Source organism: Carassius auratus, unplaced genomic scaffold, assembly GCF_003368295.1.
Source record: "Carassius auratus strain Wakin unplaced genomic scaffold, ASM336829v1 scaf_tig00024249, whole genome shotgun sequence".
Taxonomy (NCBI): Eukaryota; Metazoa; Chordata; class Actinopteri; order Cypriniformes; family Cyprinidae; genus Carassius; species Carassius auratus.
Window position 1 is genome coordinate 1 of NW_020525327.1, and position 22,842 is coordinate 22,842.

The window sequence follows — 22,842 nt, forward strand, 5'->3', positions numbered from 1 at the left end:
CAAAATATATTGGTAGAAAAGTTATTTACATTAGTTTTTAAAACATTTTAGAAACCATTTTGACCTTTTTGTATATTTTGAAAAATCTATATATACATAGACATACATAAAGTTTTTAAATGTTCGCTTGTGTACCCAGATGAAGCCAGAGGTCCCATGTTTAAACTCTCAGTCCTCTGTATTTGCTTTGGGACTGGTTCGGTCGCTGGTGACATCACTGAGTGTAACAAATGAAATGGCTTGACTCTGGAGGAGTTTGCATGAACTCTCAGCTTTCACTTTGAAAGGGAAAATGCATTCCTACAATGCATGAGGTGGTGCGTGAATTCACAAATGAGGATCTTGCAAAAAAACAAGGGCTTGTACCCGGGTAGCTCTTTACACCAACACAGAATATCACTGATAACCAAAACACAACACAAAGTGGACACATTGACACACAATGAATGTCTATACATCAGACAGTATTTTGGCCATTTTGAGATGATCAACATTCGGCTTTTGAAACAACAGTTTTGTTGAAGCATTATAATTCTTCTAATGATTTTTTTGCAAGTAGGAGTTTCATTTCACCAGTTTGGGTGCATTAAATGTATTACAGTGTTATATCATCCACCCTGCTTTATAGATTATCAAGCCATTGAGAAACTTCAACCCCCATATAAAACACAACAGACGGTTGTGTTTCACTACATTTAAGCAGTTTTACTAAAGTACTATTGTACCATTTTCAATTGTACGCAGTATCTCTAAATGATGGCAAAGTTTGAAGACCATTGAAGGTTCTTGGCTATTCAGTCATTGTATTAGGACCTAGAAAAAAAAGAAAACAAGCTTCTTAAATTTTTAATGAGCTTTCAGTGAATGAATAAGAGAGTGTACTTTTAAATCCTATGCACATCTAAAATGGATATTAAAGGTCAGGCGTGATGTTGTTTAAATGATAAAATAATACAAAACCAATGCATGCAAGGACTGTACATAGAAATACTGCATGTATACAAGAAGTATGATCTTATGCAAAATAATCTAAATTGTTAGGTTTAGATTTGCAGCTTATCTTGGTAAACAATTACACACCAGTTCAAATAAAACACACGGATGTTCATTTATGAAAATGTCATGTGCATATCATGAAAACTGTAAAGATCGAGTCACATACTGGGAGTTTATTCTGTTAAATTGAACGTTATTGTGCTGGTAGTTTAGAGTTACCTCTTCTCAGAGCCGAACATCAATGCTCTCTGGCTGATCAATCTGGCGTCTCCTCCTGAGCTTGAATCAGCGTCTGCTTCAGGACCGTCTTCCTGGGACCGGGCTCAGGTCTTCTGTCTCCTCTGGAATCGGTTTGCAGGACTCCTCGTCCTCGTACCCTTGATTCTGGTAGCATATGAACTGATCATCATCTGACTTTTCTTTGGATTAGTTCATCACATTTGATCAAATCCGACTCGGGATCTTTGTGTCCTGGGGAAAAAGGTGGATTTCCCCCAAGTTACGTTTCGAAGGGTGGAAGCTTTGCTTCCTGTTCTCTCACCTGTGTAAAAATAACAGATGAGCTTCTATTATTAAATCAATATACACAAATACAAGAATAAACACAGACTGGTAATGGTTATTTAATCAGTATTTAATCTTCTTTTTACTTATTATCTTGAAAGAACTAAAAAGAAAATTGTTTTAGATTGGCTTTGTATCTTTAGGTTTAATAGACGACTATTTTTATTATGAAGAACATGGTTTGATTTAACAGGATTTTTTAATTGCTATATGGATCTTTGTATTTATAAAAACAAAAAACAAAAACAAAAAAATTCTAGGATTTCAAGTCGGTGTTTTAGCATCTGTTAAATAATAAAAGGCATCTCACCGGTGTTGTCCTTGAGGTGTGTTTTGGACAGTCTCTCCGTCAGCTTCCTCGCGAGTTTTTTGACGCTGTCTGCGGCGCTCGAGCTGCGCGCCAAACCTTCATCCTTCACCCTGATGTTCCCCACGTACCACATGATCCACAAGGCCAGGCTGGCGAACAGGACCAGCGCGCCGGTGTGGATGAGGAAATCCCCGTAAAACACGCCGTGCATCTGCACGTTACCGAAAATCCCGACGAACAGCAGAATCACACCGAGGATGTCGAAGACGATCGCCATGACGAATAACGGCAGGCAGCTGCCGATGGACCTCAGCGCCATCATCTTCAGGAGGAGAAGGAGGATGCTGCAGCTCCCGTCGCTAGAGGAAGAACTGCCGAGCTCAGGTGAGACGCACCTGGCGCACAGGGAGGGAACGCCCTCGTGACGTCACGACTGGACTGGGGGGACTGCGATCGAAATCAAATGGCCTTACATCGCATGTTTAATTCAGCAATTACTTTATTTATGCAGTATATAGCGTGTAGTCTACATCTCCATTCTGGCTCTTAACCCGTTTAATCCCAATTATATGCCAGTCAAGAAAATATCCAAAATGATATGTCATTAGTAACACTTTGAAATAAACAACAATAATAATATAGCCTATTTATTATTTTATTTTTATTTTTTTTGAACAGTGTGAAAAATTGTGTTTTGTGTTCGGTCACGGGATGATGTGTGTACTGAAATAACATTTCTGCAGTCATAAAAGGGTTAGATATCTTAGCCCAGCTATTTTAAACTTTTTGATCACATTATATTTACATTACATTTACATTTATCATTTAGCAGACTTTTATCCAAAGCGACTTAGTGTGTGTGTGTGTGTGTGTATATATATATATATATATATATATATATATATATATATATATATGTGTGTGTGTGTGTGTGTGTGTGTGTGCGCGCGCGTGTGTGTGTACATATACATATAAACACACACACACACACACACACACACACACACACACACACACACAATTGCATAATAAATGAAAAGAAAATAGAATACAAAAAGATTAGAAAGGTAGTTAGATTTCTTTAAGAATAGAATTAGAGTATTGAGTGTTAAAGTTAGAGGGTCAAATAAAGATGGAAGAGATGGGTTTTAAGCCGATTCTTGAAGATGGCTAAGGACTCAGCTGCTCGGATAGAGTTGGGGAGGTCATTCCACCAGGAGGAAACATTTAATTTAAAAGTCCGTAAAAGTGACTTTGTGCTTCTTTGGGATGGTCATTATTAAGACCTAATTCTACCCATTTTGTAAAATATACATACCATAGTCAGTAGGCTTCCACAAGTGATTTTTTTTTCGTATCGTACTATTTATACGCACTTTAATGAGATATGGTTGATTTCAAACCTCTGAAAGAATATCACAGCCCATAAGTTTATGTCAAATACACAGAATGCCCTTGTTACAATCAATCTACGTTATAACAGTTAGACAAAACACATGAAATCAATGTCAAAAACTGTTTGAAACAGTTTAAAAGAACAATACAAAACAATGTCTCACTTTATGTGACTGACTACAGCTCAAGTCCCATTTCTGTTCGATGCAGGAATGTGTGTGTGTGTGTGTGTGTTTAAATTACACTTCTAGAACAAACTTCCTTATTTATGCTTCATGAACACTCAACTCAATGTACTTGTGTAAAGAACATAATAAGAACATGTAGGCCTAGATCTAAAAACAACACCAAAAAAAAATTGTGTACATTTGTGTGTGAATCTATCTATGTACGAATGTTTTCAATCAGAGTCGCAATGGTGTCTGGTCAGGTCTATGGCAGCTTTCATTGGCCAAGACCCGGCCATCATGTCAAACAACCAATCACAGTTCATGGGCGTGACGTCTGAGGCTGAGACTAGTGTTTTGCTAGCTGTATTAGCATAGCGGTTTGAAATGAGCAGTTTAAAAATGCATCAGTTTTTGTTCGATAATCTAATATGTAATCTAATGTAAGTTATATGATTTGATCTTCAACAGTTAAAGATCCAAACAAAATATAGTTTTTGTCCAAACTTTTTACATCAAAATGTTTTTTTTTCCTTTATAAAATCTGCATCTACCTATTTACAGCCTTGACAACCATTCAAATAATATCAGGGAGGAAGTGGGTAAATAATTAAATTAAGACTCCTAGCTTATCCATGATTGGTGGAATTGCTGATGTATCACTCCCCATATATACACTTCTGTTGGTGATATTGCTAAACAAAATTGAATTCCAAATTAAAAAAATAACCATTATATTTCTGAGATGAGGATGTAAATTTACAAATTTCATATTGCAGCAGAATAGTAGCCTATTGTGAAATTTTGCAGACATAAAAGGTCCACTGACGTTCCATTAGGCTATAATTAGCATAGAGATTTAGAAAACATAACTTAAAGAGATCCTATTACGCTCTTTAACAAAGTCTTGATTTTGTTTTGGGGTGCACTAGAACAGGCTCTCATACTAGGTTGTTCGAAAAACACATTATATTCATCGGCTTGAAGAGTTCCTGTATCGAATGAAGGCCTTCTGAAAAATGAGATGTGTTGTGATTGTTAGCTGGGGCAGTGTGTGTTGTGATTGGCAGCACTCATTATACGTTGTAGTTCAAATGAGCTGTTCGTTGTAGTTTTTGAAAAGTGATCTTTTATATGCTCAAACAGCAACATTATAGACTAACTAAAGTTGAAAAAGTGAAAAAGCATAATAGGACCTCTTTAAAATTAGTAACTTTCAAGCAGTTTTCTGTTGGTAAATGCGTTGAATTCGAACAAGAGCGAAAACTGTCTGGGTTTAAGCTTCCCACCTCCACGGAAAAGATATCAGAGCCCATATTCACAAAACATTTTATCTTAACACTAATAGTTCTCCTAAATAGCAGTAAAAGTTTTTTTTAGCAAAAAGTTTTCTCTAAAAACCTATTCACAAAGCTGCTGAGACAAACTTTTACTAAGGAATAGAAAGAAATCTTAAGATAAGAATAAGGGCGGGGTTAACTTTGTTGCTATGGATGATGTAAGCATGCTTACTATGCACACAGTGATTTGATGATAGTATTGGTCAGAGATTTATTCATGTAACAATTTTAGAGTAAAGATAAAGGTTTAAAAATAGAAAATCTTGCCACAGTCAAAAAAGATTTTAAAATGCAGGCTAAGTTTCACTTATTAGACAAGCATGTGTTCAGCTAATTGGCACCGGTGAACTCTGAACCCCCTCCCCTTTTTTGCCCCCCCCCCCCCACCAGCTCCCACATCCCCAGGTCCTTCCACTACCTCTCCCAATAACAAACTGTGACCTGCACCAGACACTTTGTGGAGCATTGGTTTGCTCACTACCTCATTTAATCTCTTCAGTCAGTTTAAATAAATACCTGCTCTCTGACCTTTTGCCACTTTAATCAGACTGAATAAGCTCTTTTGCATTACAATCATTTTATCTGCACTGTTTTTATTTACTTCACTGGTTTGCAATCTATCTGCCATGTGCCTTGTGCTGTTTTATTTAACTCTATTTTTTTTTACATGCTCTTATTTGTATAGTTGTATTTTACATTTAATCTGTATCCATCTGTGTTTTATACTCTACTGTCACTGTTATCTGTGTGCACTGTACATGTGGAAGAACTGACAATAAAGCAGACTTTGACTTACTTCTTGCCCAATTAGTTAATGAAAACAAGGATATAATCAAAAACCAAAGATGTTACTTTTATAAAAGCTCATTACCCTAAGATATTTCTATAATGCTTACCTCCCGAGGCAGATTACTGGCAACAGCCATTTTAAAAGCTATCTTAGTGACTTAGGAGTCCTCTTCACTACTCCTAACCTTTTACAGATTTAGGAGCTAGTTTTAGAACTTTGTGAAATACTTTTAGATAAAAAATGTAGGATTCCTAAATTTAATACTGACACTATCCCATTATTTTTAAGATTTTCTCCTAAATCGGTGTTACTAGCTACATTTAGCCTTAAGATGTTTGTGAATACGGGCACAGATATCACATATAGACTATGCTGTTGGCTTACATGCCAGTAATAACTCAAGAAGGTTTGAGTTTTTTTTTTTTTTACATCCTAAAAATTTGCCTGTCAAATGTGGGCTCAAGTCATTCAAACGAGAGATCTGGGTCTGTGTACTAAAGCTGCACGCATCTTTCTCTTCTATGCATGTTTGCGGACTTTAGTTTCTAATCTCATCCTGATTGGAGGGTAGACTATGATGAGAACACGCATATTCTAAATATTATTAACCCTATACTAAATAGCCTAATGAAGAATGTATATAAATTGCTTCACACATTTCCAGCTTTAAAAAAGACGACACATTTGTCACAATAAGAATTTGAGACAATACTCAAACACAATTTTAATATTCACATTATGCATGTTTGACCTCAGTTTGAAAGCTACAGACAAAGCAGGCAGGTTAGTCGCCACGCTGGTTAAGCGAAGCAGAAAACTTTGTAAACGACATTCTTACATTTCTGAAGAATGCATGGTTTCAGACCCAGGGGAAAAAGTCCATCCTTTAGTCTCTGTTTCCTACTGCAGATGTGGAGTCTATCAGATTTTTTGTTCATTTAGTCATCCAAAAACAAGTTAAGTTTAATACATTTGTTCAGGATGATGAGTGATGCAGTATCTCAATTAAGGCAAGACACTAAAGGTGAATAAAATAAAAATATGTTTCCCCAGTTGATTAATTACAGTACATTAAAAGATGACTGTTTTGAATTTGATGTTTTCTGAAATGTTATGTGCAAATATGCAAAAAAGAGTTGCGAGTTAATCGAATGTAATAAAACGGACACTTAAATGTGTGTTTTGGTTGTTTCTCACTATTCTGAAACAGTTTAGCATAATTTATATTATGTAGTTTTTATTAATATTTTGCTTTATTTGCTTTTATTATATTTTCAGTTTTTGTTTAAATGTTATATTTTGTTAAATATTACATTGAAAAAAAATTGTTAAATGTTTAGTTAATTTATTTACATTTTTTTGGTAATTTTACTGTATTTATTTTTAATATTACTATTTATGTATGGTAATTCTAATGGTTTGGCTTAAACATTTCAGTTTGTTGCAGGGAGGACATTTTTATTGTTTTTATTTTTAATTTAATTAGATTTTATAGTTTAATTTTAGTAGTAGTTTTGTACATTATTTATGCTTATAATTGTTTTATTTCAAGTAACAAAACATGTTTCTAATAGCTTTAATTAATGATAATAACCCTAGTCTGAAAGAAAACAAGCTAAGGAAGCAAAATAGCTCAAAAATCACAAAATTGAACAGCGCATAAACAAACAAACAAACAAAAAAATTGTTTTGCCTGCAGTGTCTTGCCTTACAAGGCTAGTTCACCCCCCAAAATTAAACTTCTGTCACTGTGAAGGATGAGTTAATACAGACAGAAGTTTAATGTCTGGGTGAACTATCCTACTATTAAGAGAACTTAATTATCCTACTAGAGAACGATTAAGTTCTCCTCAGATGTTTATTTGAGGCTTGTAGTAACTGCAGAGGTGTTTGGTTGCGCTCTGATCCCTCATTTGTCGTGTGATGGGCATCAAAACCATCCCCACCACCAGCACCATCAGCCCCACAGACAGCAGAGCGGGGCCCAGGATGTTGGTGGCCATCATGGAGAAGCCAGCGAAGTAAAGTCCGCTCAGCACCATCCCGCAGATCAGCACGCTGCCCCCGGAGGTCATGAGGAGGATGGCCTGCCAGTAGTACTCGCAGTGTCCCGCAGCGGGCTGCAGGGTCCAGAAGGTGTCGTTGTGAGCCAGGCTGAAGACCGTGTTCTCGGAGCGAGGAGTGAGCTGCTCGCGGGAATATGAGCCCGGACAGTCACTGAGGGCCAGGTGCTCTGGGACTGATGGCATGTCTTTGGACGTCCCGCACCCCTGCGCCTCACACGGTCTCTGGTAAACAGCACTGTGACGCCTGGTTTGGCCAAGCCTGCGGATGATAATCAAACTGAGATCTTCTGAATTTAAGCATTTAGTCTCACATTCACATAATAAACTAATATAATAATGCATTATTGTTAATGCTGCAGTGCCTCTGTAAAAAATACAACCAAAACCTACCAAAAAATAAACAAATAAATACATAAATAAAAGTTTTCAGAATTATTCAAAAGTATATATAAAAAAAAATAAAATAAAAAAAAAACATTTAATATGGGCTAGTTGCCAAAGATTAAATAAATACATGATAAAAATGAAATCAAGTAATATTATAGCAAAAAAATAAAATAAAATAAAAAGCATTTCTTGTTATTGAAAATAAAATAGACTTCAAAATTAAGAGCAGGGATATTACTGTTAACTAAAGTTAAATAAATGTCATTTAAAATAAAAGGAAACATCGTCAAGTCCCACACCCTCGCTCGGTCAGCATCTAGTTTTTAGATGTTGTCCCGTTCCTTCTCCATTGTGCATCTGTGTGATTTAGTCACCTGTTTTCTGGTCCAGCGGGTGCATCTGATCAGTTACTAAAGTAACAGCACAAACTCTCCTCAACAACACGCCACTCATGTCAAGACCACAGATCTTTAGTTTAATATTTAAAACAGACATTAATAACAGCTATGCTTTTCTTGTCAAACATCACGAAAACATTCCCAACTATAAGACTCTAAACAATGTTAGGATGAATGTAATGCACAGCACAGAAGTTCCCAGCAGTCACCCACATGCACTGCTGCTGCTGGAGGAAAATAACTGTGTGTTGAGTTTAAAGAGCACACAGGGCCACACCCCGATCAGCTACTCTACAGAAACAGCCCATGTGTGAATATATCACACTGCAGTGAACGCCAGTCATGAGCCCACAGCTAGAGGAGTCATTTCTGCATAATGCACAGATTTCAAAAGATACACGATAGATATGCAGATCATTTCTGTACTTTAGTATATTGCTGCTCGTTCGTTATGAATAAATAAGGTTAAAAAGCCACTGATTGGAAGGTCTTACCTGTCAGATGTGTGTGTGTGTGTGTGTGTGTGTGTGTAATCGTGAGGATCCTCTTGAGTCTGATATCTGTCTGATCTGTCAGATGAGCATCAGTCCTGTCAACTCCTCTGCTGTGAGATGATCCAAGACCTCAGAGGCGTGAGAGAGAGAGAGAGAGAGAGAGAGAGAGAGAGACTGAGAGAGAGAGAGATACAGAGAGAGAGAGAGAGAGAGAGAGGGAGAGAGAGAGAGAGAGAGAGAGTGAGTGGGGTAAAGTGCATTAGATGGACACTAAGTGGAATTCTCCCCCCTCCTCTCCTCTCATTTCCACACTCACTCATCCTGTTCTTTCTCCTCCTCTCTCTGTCCGTTCACTCTCTCTTTACCATCAAAATATAAAGATAAGACATGCAAATGATAGAAAAAGCTACAGATAGTATATGCACAGAATGATGAATTCCACAAGCTGTATTCAACTTCAGATATGAGAAATGAATCATTCAAACACATGCTTTCCAGATATCTCACACCCTAGTGTTACTGTAGTACTGCCACTAAATATGATTAGAACTGCTCTGTGTGTCTCTGTCCTGAAATATAGATTTCCGTATAATGCATAGATGATCTGTCTGATCTGTTATTGAGCACATCTGCTCTGAAGAGACGGGGGGATGGGGGACAATGGTGTTACCGTTAAGTAATTGAAATAAAACAGATACATAATAAGTGTTAAAATTAAATCAATAAAATACATATATAAGATGAAAGACTTAAACTTAAAATAGTAACATTTTGCCTTTGCAACTAAACTAAACTTAAACCTAAAATAAGAAGAAGTCTGTCATAAAGATATATATTAATATTTGTTTTTTTTTCTGCTTTCACTGACAGATTTTTTAATCATCAAAAATTATTTTTCAGGATTAACCCTGTAAATGCCAGTTTGTTTACATAATGAGATTGAGGTTTTGACACAATTATGTTTTTTTGACACAATTCATGCTGTTTGAAACAAAGCCAAAACAATAACAAAGAAAGAAAGAAAGAAAGAAAGTACCCTAAGCATACACAAAAGTTAAATTTAAGCAATAAAGTTTAAAAAATGGAAAAATAAAGCGTAATATTAACAGAAATAATCCAACAAAAAATTAAACGTATACTGACTCTACAACTAAAATAAAGCTTGAAAATATCAAAAGCCAATTAACATATAAATAAACAATAGTATAAAAATATAATAATAATCTAACACTTATTTACCTTGTAAATAATGAAAATAGAAAGCAAGTACGGATCTAAAAAGCAATAAGTTATGAAGGTCATGGTATAAAACTCAAACAAACCTATTTAAGAAGACTAAATATTTAACTAAAAAAAAAGAGAAAAAAATAATTGGTTAAACGACTTTGAAATGACAAAGAAATCATTGTTCTAAAGGTTAATTAAAACAAACAATTTGAAGCAAGCACTTCACTGGAGTGAATCGCCGTGCCGGTGCTCAACACTAGAGGGCAGTAGAGATGTATTCTTAACCAGCAGCTCTGAATCTAAACCGCAGGAAAACTGTGGTCCACTAGTTAAATAAAATCAATACGGTCTGTGTTCTCTCTGAAAGACAGTATTCAGAACACACTTGCTCACATGTGGATCTCTCTCTGTCTTTCTCTCTCTCTCTCTCACACACACACTTTTACACAGCCAAGAGCAGTTGTGAGCAGTTTATGGACAACCTTAGAAATATCATCTTCCCTCCTGTAGAGCAGAACCAAAGCAATAAAAGTCCATCTCTCCATCAAAACAAGTAGCCTATAAACTGAACCGCAGAACTTTAATGCTCCATCTCACCCCGGGATGGATCCGTCTGGTCAAAACCCCATCGGAAATGGTTAGTAGACCTATAACCTACATAAAATATTCAAATGCAGGCTATATAGAAATTTACATTAATATTGATTTAAATATTAAGTGAATTCATTCCATGAGATTCGAAACAAATAACATATTGTGGGTGAAAATAAAGTAGCCCAGGCCAAGGTAGCAGAAGAATGTTCTAAGAATAGTTTTTGGAACCTTAAAGGAATGTTCTAATTTGTTCATTTCAAGATTCTAAAAACAGCTACCATGTTCCAAAACAGCTATCAGTTAAAGATGATTTTAAAGCAGGTGGGCGATGAAACTATGGTGTAAAAATATAGCCCTAATTTAACGGTAGAGTGTCTAAATGTGAAGCGGTGTCTGTTTGGCTCTTGGTAGTTTGTCTTTTTGAAGAGTGATGTTTGCATTCAGACCTGTTGACATAGTTAACTTAATTACATTCATTAATTAAAATACAGTCTAACGCGCCGGTCTGTTCCAAACAAGCAGCTACACTGATACAAATGCAGATAAATCCTCAAAAAAAAAAGAAAAAAAAAAGAGAGTCATGTTCTTCCTCACCGCAACACGAAAAAGCCCTGGAGCCAGACAGACAACTCGATAAATCTGCTTCGAATCAGACAAATCACCCTGCATGCAGGGGCGTAGATTACGCGGGGGACGTGCCCCCCCCCCCCCACTTTTAATATCATGGAAATTCGTCCCCCGCACTTTTTCTGTCAAGTTTTTCTCATAGAGGTTTTCAAGAGCTGGTGTGAATAACTATAGATTTAAACTCAAAGAGACAGGATAGTCTGCATATGATTTGATATTAAATTCGGACCCAGAATACAGCGAGATGGACATCACAGAGCGCAAACACTCCTGCAGTGTGCGTTTCATTCATACTCGAAGCTGGAGGGCGCTCTCGTGCAGAAAGTCATTTCAGGAAGATCCTAATATGGGCAAAAGCGTCCAGCTATCGCTGTATGAAAACAGTTTTTACACAGAAAAAAAAAAGCCCAGAAACTTTTTCAAACACAAAGACATTAAACATACGATTGCAACAATATATGGTTTTTCAATTAATCTCCAGCAGGTGATAAATAAAGGATTAACAATGCAGTACCAATTGACATAGCATTTATTAAAGAATAGAAACTATTCTGCCTTATTACGTGATAAAAAAATAATGTGAAATATTTTTACTAACCTATTTAAATTAACTGTTTTCTATTTGGATATATTTCAAAATGTAATTTATTGAGATTTCAAAGCTGAATTTTTTGTATCATTACTCAAGTCACACGATCCTTCAGAAATAATTCTGATATTCTGATTTGCTTCTCAAAAAAATTAAAAATAAAAAAATAAATAAAATAACATAATTATAATGTTGAAACCAGCGGAGTAGATTTTTTTTTCAGGTTTCTTTGATCAATAGAAAGTTCAGAAGAACAGCATTTAATTTGAAATAGAAATCTTTTGAAAAATTATTACTTTATCATCACTTTTGATCAATTCAAAGTGAAGTGAAGTGACATACAGCCAAGTATGGTGACCCATACTCAGAATTCGTGCTCTGCATTTAACCCATCCAAAGTGCACACACACACACACACAGTAGTGAACACACACCCGGAGCAGTGGGCATCATTTATGCTGCGGTGCCCGGGGAGCAGTGGTGTTGCTGGCCTGAGACTCGAACCCACAAAAGAGTCCTTGCTAAATATAAGTGTTAATTTCTATAAAAAAAAATTCTCCAAAAAAATAAAATTATATATTGAATGATATACACTGTAAAAAATTGTCCTGTAAATTAACGGTAATATACTGGCAGCAGGGTTTCCAGCAGTGTACCGTTATTTTACAGTTTTATTACCGTTTTCTGAATTACGGCTCTTTTGTAAATTAACGGTAATATACTGGCAGCAGGTTTCCAGCAGTGTACTGTAATTTTACAGTTTTCTGAATTACAGCTTTTCTGTAAATTAACGGTAAAATACTGGCAGCAGGGTTTCCAGCAGTGTACCGTAATTTTACAGTTTTCTGAATTACGGCTTTTTTTGTAAATTAACAGTAATATACTGGCAGCAGGGTTTCCAGCAGTGTACCGTAATTTTACAGTATTATTACTGTATTCTAGTTTTTTGTTTTTTTTTTACCATAGAACTGGCAATTTTGCCAATCATTAACTTTATTAAAAATAAATGTATTTTAACAAATTCACAAACTGGCATTTCATTTATACAAAAAAGTGGCAGCAAATAGACAGAAAAGAGAAGACCAAGGGGGTATTTCTTAAAGCACACTATTTATTTAAGTGCCCAAACAATAATTCAAATGCTTTCTCAAAAAAAAAACAAAAAAACAATCAAAATGGAAGAATCAGTCTTTGTATGTGTTAGAGAAAGATGAGATGAAGAGAAGAAAATTAACCATAGCATTACAAAACAGACAATGTGCAAAATGAACCCTGCAGAAGTCTGTAGACATATTTAAACTAATTTAAGTTACCATATAAAACACAAAACAAGCAGCCATTTAAGGTGTAGCTGTGTGCTATGAGTATGACAATGCATGGGCATGGGCCTGGAGTGTACATTCCCCTAAAAACTGCCTTTAAGAAATGGCAAACAACTTCTGAACAAGAATCTTATTTTTGTGTAATAAAAGTCAAAACCTGGCAAGGATTTGTAGAACAGTCCAAGAACGTTTCAGAAGCATAAAGCTGTCACCAACTCTGATGCAAGTGTAGCCAGGGAGGGGTGTAGTCTGAAACAGAAACATTGAGAAAAATCCTTTTTAAGTTAAAATAACATCAGCAGAATTTTAATAGAACATAACAAAAAACATATATATATAATACTACACAAACATTTTAGAAACTTAGGACCCTACGATTTCCACTATGTGAAAAACATGGGAGGCATTCACGGATTCCAGTCATGAAAACGGAATTAGGCAAATAATGTGGATTGTCACAGAATTTGTCGCATTTGTGATGAATACAATAAAATTGTGTTGTACACTAACTGAAATCGCGATGTGGATTAGTGTATTAATTAATAAAAGTAGAAATATTATGTTAGATGTTGTACTTATAATTTTTTGTGAAGTTATCCAAAGGATTAATTAGATAATTTAAAAAAGAAACACTAGATTAATAAAAAAAAAAGAATAAATTAATAATAATGGTTAAAGCATTCGACTAATCAAAAAAAGGATCACTATAGATTAGTTTACAGAAAAGATAATCAATAGTTGCAGCTCTAGCCCACATACAAAAAAAAAGAAAAGAAAAATCAAGCTTCTTAAATCAATCCTTCAAAATAAAGGTTCGGTCTAATGTGATGTGATTGTGACGGAAATATATCACTTTTGTACAGTAGAATATGTCATTTTCAAAGTAATATAATAATACAAATAAGAATTATAGTAATAAAAATTATAATAATCATTAAAAATGATGTTTAAGGAATAATACACAACTGTTCTTCCATGTTTTAATTGTAACAGGAATAAAAATGGAATTTGAGAAAAAAACGTATTTCCTAAAAATAAATTACTGACAAATTGTTTAACTGAATCAGTTTCAGGATTTCAGTTAAATGGACATGCTATTTGATTTCTAAAATGTATTTTAACCATTAATATGTAATTTGAAAAAAATTTAAACAAAACAAAAAAAATTAAAACATATTTACTTAATTTCTTCATGAGTGTTAAGTTAAATATTAAAGGGTTAGTTCGCACAAAAATGAAAATTATGTCATTAATAACTCACCCTTATGCTGTTCCAAACATGTAAGGCCTCCTTTTATCTTCGGAGCACAGTTTAAGATATTTTAGATTTAGTCGGAGAGCTCTCAGTCCCTCCATTGAATATTATATCTATAAAACCGTTTCTTTGCTGTAAATTATTTTATTTTATGCAATGCAAATTACAGGTTTAAATGTGAGAAATATTTTATGTGTTTGAACGGTGAAATAAGTTGTATTAAGAACTGTATTTAATGAAAATGTATGTGTAACTTCACTTGCCTAGATGAAATCCCATTTGAAGTCCATTCGATTTTTTTGTAGAGCGGCAACCTTTGGATTGACTGTAGTGGACTTCTTATTCACCCCCTTCCCCGTCTTCTTGGAGACTACCTTGCCTCTGCAGGTCTTTTAGCCTCTTTCTGGGTATATTCCATAGAATCATCTAAGGAAAGTAGCATTACACATTACTGAAGTGTATAATAACCATTTTTCAAAATTCTGATTCATTAATTTGGTTTAGAATTTAGATTAATTTGGTAAAACTTTATAATAAGTATAAAGTAATAAAGCACTTATAAATCAATAGCAAAGGATCTATATATATATATATATATTCTGACTCGTTTGGATTTAATGTGGATCTACATGCCTTTCTCCTATTTTCTCCGTGTCTGGCATGCGAATAAAACCACATTTGACAGTGTTTCAGATGATGAACTGAAAAAACTGAAATGGAAGAACACAAGTAGAACACAGGAGAAAGGTTGAAGTAACTAGTTTGCAAATAATTTATTACTTTACTACTGTATACTTATTATAAAGTGTTACCATAGATTCTAAGAGAGTGATAAAAACATATGCAAAAAGGAAAACACTTACCTTTGAAAAAATTCTAATGTGCAACAAGCCGCCTCTTGATACTAAAGGTTGAAGAAGTAGTACACTGCAAACACTGTTGCAACTGCAGTCAAAAATGTTGACTGGACACTCACAAAAAAAAAGAAAGAAGAAGAAGCAATTTTAACAATCATGCACAACAGCAATGTTAACAATTTTATACCTCAACCATCAGTAAATGTTTCTTCATCATGTGTAATGACACACTAACCCAGCAAAATCAGATGAGGATTGGCAGGTAGATTGAGTGTCTTTTCAACCTCAGATGCAGATGCTGCAACCTGTAGAGAACACACAATACACAAATAATAATATTACATAACATAATGTGGTAAAGTGGAAAGAAGAAAATTAAATACTTACATCTGCATACGAATCCAGTCCATCTTCATGTTCCTGGAAGTGGGACATTAACGTTAGAATCTTGACAAGCAGGTGTACCATATGTATGTTCTCAGCTTGGGACATCCTTCAACTTTTCATTCAAAACACTTAAAAATATTCTGTCTACGGCTCTCTCCTCTGCCTCTCACTCTCTCTCTCTCTCTCACACACACACTCTCTCTCTCACACACACACACACACACTCTCTCTCTCACACACACTCTCTCTCTCTCTCTCTCTCACACACACACACACACACACACACTCTCTCTCTCTCTCTCTCTCTCTCTCTCTCTCTCTCTCTCTGTCTCACACACACACACACACACACACACACAAAACTGTATTTGAGGCTGAGGAACAAGTTAGAATGTAAGTGGATGAAGTAACGTTTCCTCTGTGATATAGAGATTTGTGCCAATAAATCCAGTGCAAAATCTGTGATTAAAATGTGCTCACATACAAAGCCCACTTAATAAACAATAAGTTAGAATATATTTAACGTTAGATTATACTCTAAATTGTTTTAGATACGAATTAAATTGTATGGGTCACTCCGAAAAAACAAACGTTTCTCACCATAACGTTACTCCATCCACTGATCAAGTCAAGTGCTCATGCAAAAGGCAGTGAGTTTATGCTTCCTAAGTAAAATTAAGTTTACAGGCCTATTTTCGATTTCCCTATATATAAGGATAATATATAAGTTAGCAACTTTAAACACACCTAACTTAGCAACAAGAAGGCAAATAAAGCAAATCCTCCATTTTAAACCACACTGGGTTGGCGCCAATGCAAAATGTAAATATAATTGTGCAAATAAGTGTTTCAGAAAATCAAGCAAACACACTTACTTCAGATCCTCGTTATCTGCTATCTGTCATCGTGATTAAATTTGAGATAAAATCCGTTTACTATGTTTTATTCACTGAGACTGATGATGCTTTTCTCTGGTATCAGACGCTAACCGTTGCTCCCCTCCCCCACCGATCACGTGCTCATCTTCTACTGTTGCCGAATATATTAAACTGAAATAATCAGCGAACGCAAGTATTTTATATATAACTCTTCACAAGTTTAACATTTACAGGATTTTACACCAGGAAAGAAAAAAAACGATGCAATTAGCTGCAAGAATCTCTCCTTCACAACACACACATACATACACTGAACTTTCAGGAGAAATTAGTAACTTATGCTAGTCCACCGTCTTGGCAAGATTTGTCAAAGGCAAATTAAAATATTGTGCCCACATAAAAAAAAATCGCTACAGTTTAAGATTAACATTTATTCAGACTTTGATCTGCTTACCTGTAAATGAGCGTCAACTTGAGATGAAATCCATAAAACTTTTGTGAAACCATGCTCCTCCATGCGCCAGCTAGCCTTTGGTTCCCCCTCTCCCACCGATCACGTGTGCATTTACGGTAAGACACCGTAATTTTAGAAAACAGTTCAGTACTGTATATTTAAGCTGTTAATACGCTGTAAATTTACAGAAATTTTTTACAGTGTAGTGTATTATGTTGCAAAAGCTTTTTATTTCACATAAATGCTGATCTTTGATCCTTATATTTCCTTATATAAAAATTTGTTTAAAAAAAAATGATGTTTTAAATATTGATATTATATATAAAATTTCTGTCCCCCTCACGTCTGAAAAGATGGCTACGCCCCTGCCTGCATGCCAGAACACTTCACACCGTGCTTTGAACAAAAACCACACAGACTGAGGAGAACTCATCGATGGACATCTAGATCTGAAATAGGAAATTCTGAAACGTTTTTAGTACCTTAAAAGGCCCGTTCACACCAAAGACGATAAGAATAATAACTGTTCTAGGAACTCTATGAGAATAGGGAAGTCCAGATCTCACCAACAGAGAAACATAGTAAACGTTTGAATCACTAATAATAAACCGCCAATCAGAATCCACTTTAAAGAGCCTGAGAAGCCTAAGGAGTGACAGATTTATGCTAAAAACACAAACAACCAAGAAAACGGTCTATAAATCACCCCAAATCATACTAAACAGTGGCTGAAATCTAGTGTGCTGCATGGTATCGTACTCCAAATAATGTTGCTTTCTTTAATTTCTCCAAATTAAAGCAGCACTACACACGTCCTTTGTGAAGAAGACAATGCCAGAATGCATGCAATGACAAAAATCCCAAATAAAAAAACAACAACAACTACTATATATATGTACTTATAACGAAAAGAATGGAAAATAAATGCGCTATTTGACACACTATTTGTGTTATTCACTGTTGTTCTGAATCAGTCAGTTGGATGTTGCCCTAAAATGTCACAGTAGACAGCAAAAGCAGAGGGAGCTCAGATGACTTGTAATCAGCACTAATGGAGCCAGTGGAGATCATGTCCAGCAGAAAACAAACACTGTTTTCCAGGGACTGAATGTCATCGTTGATCACATTAATAGCACATGCAAATACTCACCGAGAGACCAGCCCTTCTCTCTCGTTGTTAACAGGTGTGGATTCATCATATTCCCTTCCTTTGACAGGAGCTACTTATTTATTTAACACAGTGTGGGTAGGATAGTGTGTGTGTGTGTGTGTGTTTTAAAGACTGTTACCAAACCCTCACTGCATGGTCCCAGAAGAGCTTTCTCTCTTTCATGGATTTCTTTAACTGAACCCGCTCCCTTTCACTCTTTCAAACGCACATTAACATTTATGACAGCTAGTTGTGCATTTCCTCTTGAGGCTCAATCGATTTCAGTATTGACTCATACCGTCTTTAGTTTGAAAAATCTTTAGTTTGAAAAATCAAGTGAACATGTGACAGTGAAATATCACAATAAACATGAACAAAATAAGAAAAAGATAAACACTAACAATCCAATGCGTTAAACAAATAACCAAAATAAAATCTATTTAAATTTATGTATTTTCTTTCAAAACAAAGTATAATCAATCTTCACAGATCACACGGGGACCTGAATTCCCCTTTGTTGTTGTTTACCTAAATTTTCCTACATTTAAAGAGATTCATAAAAAAAGGCTAAAATATAATGTATAAAAAAGTTAATTTTGTACATAATCTATTGAAGTATTTAGAAAGTTACCTCACTGTAAGTTTTCATGTAGGGCCAGATTTACAATGAATCAACACGATTTAACGTTTGAGCTCGTCAAAAAAATACGTTCCCTCAATTCCTCCATTATTGCCAGTACTGTATTTATATTAAATTGTAAGTAAAAGTACAACATTATTCGAATTGTAAATCCAGTATAATCTATCAAAGTTTTTAGAAAGGTCATTTAAAGTTATTTTACAGTAACTTCTTGTATTTATTTTTATGTGAAATGACTTTTCGTTATCAAGTAAGCCTTCACAAACTTCAGTTTAAATGTAATTCTGACACCCGCTAGCAACCGGAGCAATAGCACACAAATCAAAACAAAACAGAATATGGGTTATATTTAATCGCTTTATGCAATATGAAAGAAAACAGATTCATCTTTTTTGCAGATTAATTCAAATGTAAATTATGTTTTATGTTTTTGCTCTGACAGTTTCTCGTGTTTCAGAAACAACAAACCTCAAAAAGCGACAAGCATTGATGAAGCACCTTGCAGGATGTTTATTTGGTAATGATTGTGTGCTGTGCTATTGTGTCGTGGGGAAACAGCTCATCATCTCTGATCAAACAGCAAACTTTTGAGTCTGTTAGGGTAATTAGTGAACATTCATCTGAAAACCTGCACTAGAGAAACACAGCGAGTCAGACTCTATTAGACTTTACACAGAGCCGCTGTGATGAGTCTTCAGACAGCAAACACTGCTTGTTCAACACAATTAGCTCCAAATCAATTCAGCGGGCCAAAGCAATTCAAAACTACATTTTTATTTTTCTAATAATATTTCCCATGGAAGCAAGTTTTTAAGAGATGAGAATGATGAATAAAACCTCTGTTTGTGAACCAAAAGCACACTCTCTCTTTTTGACAGGGACATGTTGTAAAACATTTAATGAAACATACAATTATATGACCAATAATAATGTATTCATTCATTGTGCCTTGAAAACTTTCATGTAAACACTGGAAGCAACAAGCAACACATTTTACTGCAGTTTTTGATTCACTGAATGTTTTGTGAATGCATCTCCATGTATTTTGCACTTGTGAGATAAAAGTGAAGAGTCTTTCATCTTTGCACGGTCTCTTTGTCTTCTCTTGATTATATGTTTCTCACCACAAAGCTCACATGCCGGTTTTAGGATTTGTTGCTGGATCATCATTGTATATTTCTATAATAAAACAGATGTTTGACCTCACACAGCTGTGTATCTGCTTTAAGAGAAACATAGCATTATATCACCATTATATCAGAAATGGATCCTCTGCAGTGAATGGGTGCCGTCAGAAGGAGAGTCCAAACAGCTGATAAAAACATCACAATAATCCACACCACTCCAGTCCAGCCATTTATGACGAAAGAGGAAAGCTGTGTTTGTAAGAAATTAATAGACATTTTTAAATCCAAACATATAGGCCTAGTCCATAATTTAGCTTTCTCCAATGAAAGAGTCGTCTCGTCTGAATCAGGAGAGAAATCTGCACAGATCAGGCACTGCTTACAAGTCCAAAACAGATCTAGATAAATCTGTGGGTGGATTTTGATGTGAGAAGACAACAGGGGGTGGACTTTTTCATTGGAGGAAGCATTATAAGTGACTCATATTTTAACCAGAACAAATGCAAAAAGACATCTCGATGGATTTGATGGATAAAAACCCAGTTTTTCTCTTCACGGGTCATTAACTGATGGACTGGAGTGGTGTGGATTATTGTGATGTTTTTATCAGCAGTTTGGACTCTCATTCTGACGGCACCCATTCACTGCAGAGCATCCACTGTTGACCAAGTACTTCTGAACAAGTAATGTAACGCTATATTTCTCCAAATCTGTCCTGATGAAGAAACAAACTCATCTATATCTTCGATGAGGCTGAGGGTGAGCACATTCTGGCACATTGTCATTTTTGGGTGAACTATTCCTTGAACTTGTCTGTCCAAATGATCTATGACTGACTCATAGTGACTGTAAACATTAAACATACACCACAAAATTACCTGAACATCCTAAAAACACACACTTCATCTTTAAACGCCTGAAAACACACCAGTCATCTTCTGAAGCTTTTGAATCCTCCGGATGAGTTTAATCGTTGCGTCTGCCCTCCGGATCCTGAACGTATTGTCCAGCATCTCAAACTGGATCTGAACCCATTGACTCCTGTAACACATGCTGTTCCTCTAAGAGCACAAAGGCCTCTGTCAGCGCTTACCGTGGTAAAGTCAGCCAAAGCAATAAAGAAGAGTTATGGGGCCAAAGACCCCGAACAAGACTCACTTTCTGTGTGGGAGAGATGGAGAGAGTATTACAGAGAGATTCACAGCACCATTGACTTTCAGAGCATCGGGCAACAAGAAAGTGAACAACCTTACATTGATTTTACCATGGATATGGGTTTTTCCCTAACTGTGGTAAAGTCAGATTCTTATTGGTTTCTTAAAGTGATCGCAACATAAGTATAAGGAAACAGCTAATGTAATCTGCATAAAAACACATTAGACCAACTATATTCCCTCAGATATCATCTCAAGTAGCCTTACAGAGTCTGCATAAACAATTTAATTTGGATTTAATGCTGCTTATTGGATAAAACTTTGTAAACTCCCATCACTGCAGCATGAATTTTTTTTAAGATTATTGACTTTATAATGTTATTATTTTTTTACACTAATATATTTGATTTGCAAGCTGTTTTCTACAGAGGCATTGAGTTCACATTACACATCACAACAAGATAAATAAATAAAAAATAGAGTTGCTGATGATATTTTGCAGCAAATGTTTAAGTTGCTAAATGATAATTTGCTAGAAATCTGTAGTTGCTTTGACAATTTAATGGCTGAAGGAAATATTTGCATTAAGTGAATTAACAAACTGGATAAAAATATAGAGCTCATGAGAACAGAGAGAACTCATCATTTTTCTGCATGGCTTATATATATATATATATATATATATATATATATATATATATATATATATATATATATATATATATATATTCAATAAAAACAACAAAAACATTTTATAGGCAGTCCAAATGTCACAGAAAAAAAATAAAAAAATTCTTAAGAGCTCTCAAGTTTTACTCCTATGACTTGACCTATAATTTCTCATTCTTGAAATGTGTTTGTCTCTGAAACATTTTTATAAGTCACTTTGAAATAAATGTATCTATGAAGAAATATAAAAAACTGGAGAACAACAGACTGCAATAACCTTTTCTGTAAAAAGAAAAAAAAATGTTTATAAATTACTTAGAAAACATTATTATAAAAATTTTCATATTTGTCTAATTACTGACTTATTTTTGTTGCATTTACCAAATCAGAAGTGTTCAGAAGTTGTCATTTTGTACAAAATAAATATATATATTATATTGTAATTTCTTTTTAATTCCTTTTATTTTTATTTATTTTATTTTTTTATTTTTTGCGGGGGGGGGGGGTATACATTCTATAGTCTGTCATTTTTTGTACATTCTATTGTTTCTTTACATTAAATAAATTGTTTTTCAATAGTAACAATAAAAAATTAAACAAACAGAATTTTTACTGTAGTAATTTTTTTGTTGCACTATTAACTTTTTGTGTCTTGTCATTCTGTAATTTTTGTCTCTCCCTCTCTCTTTCTTTTTTCTTTTTGCATTTATCAAATAACAGTTTTTCCATAGTAACAATTTATGTGATATTTTGTACAGAGTAATATTTTTCTGTGATTGACAGCTTCCAGATGAATTGACCCTCACCACTGGTTTGGTGGTTTTTCTATAGTAACAATAAATATGTTATTTTGTTCCCAAATAATCTTAGGCCAACAGCAAACTGAAACAAGCATATCTTTGTTCCCACAGTTAGGAAATCACAGTTCTAGTCATATTCCCTCATTAGGATGCTCAGTTTGATTGGCTCAAGTGTTTTAATTATATGAACAGGTTCAGCAAAGAT

At 34.9% G+C, this 22,842-nt stretch overlaps 1 protein-coding gene across 1 annotated transcript; it reads right to left on the minus strand.

Moving 5' to 3' along the window:
* Positions 1–7,412: 7,412 nt before the first annotated feature.
* Positions 7,413–7,811, minus strand: LOC113078114 (phosphoinositide-interacting protein-like). Its single transcript, XM_026250425.1, has one exon. It carries the CDS (start codon positions 7,809–7,811, stop codon positions 7,413–7,415), a length of 399 nt encoding a protein of 132 aa, XP_026106210.1.
* Positions 7,812–22,842: the final 15,031 nt, after the last annotated feature.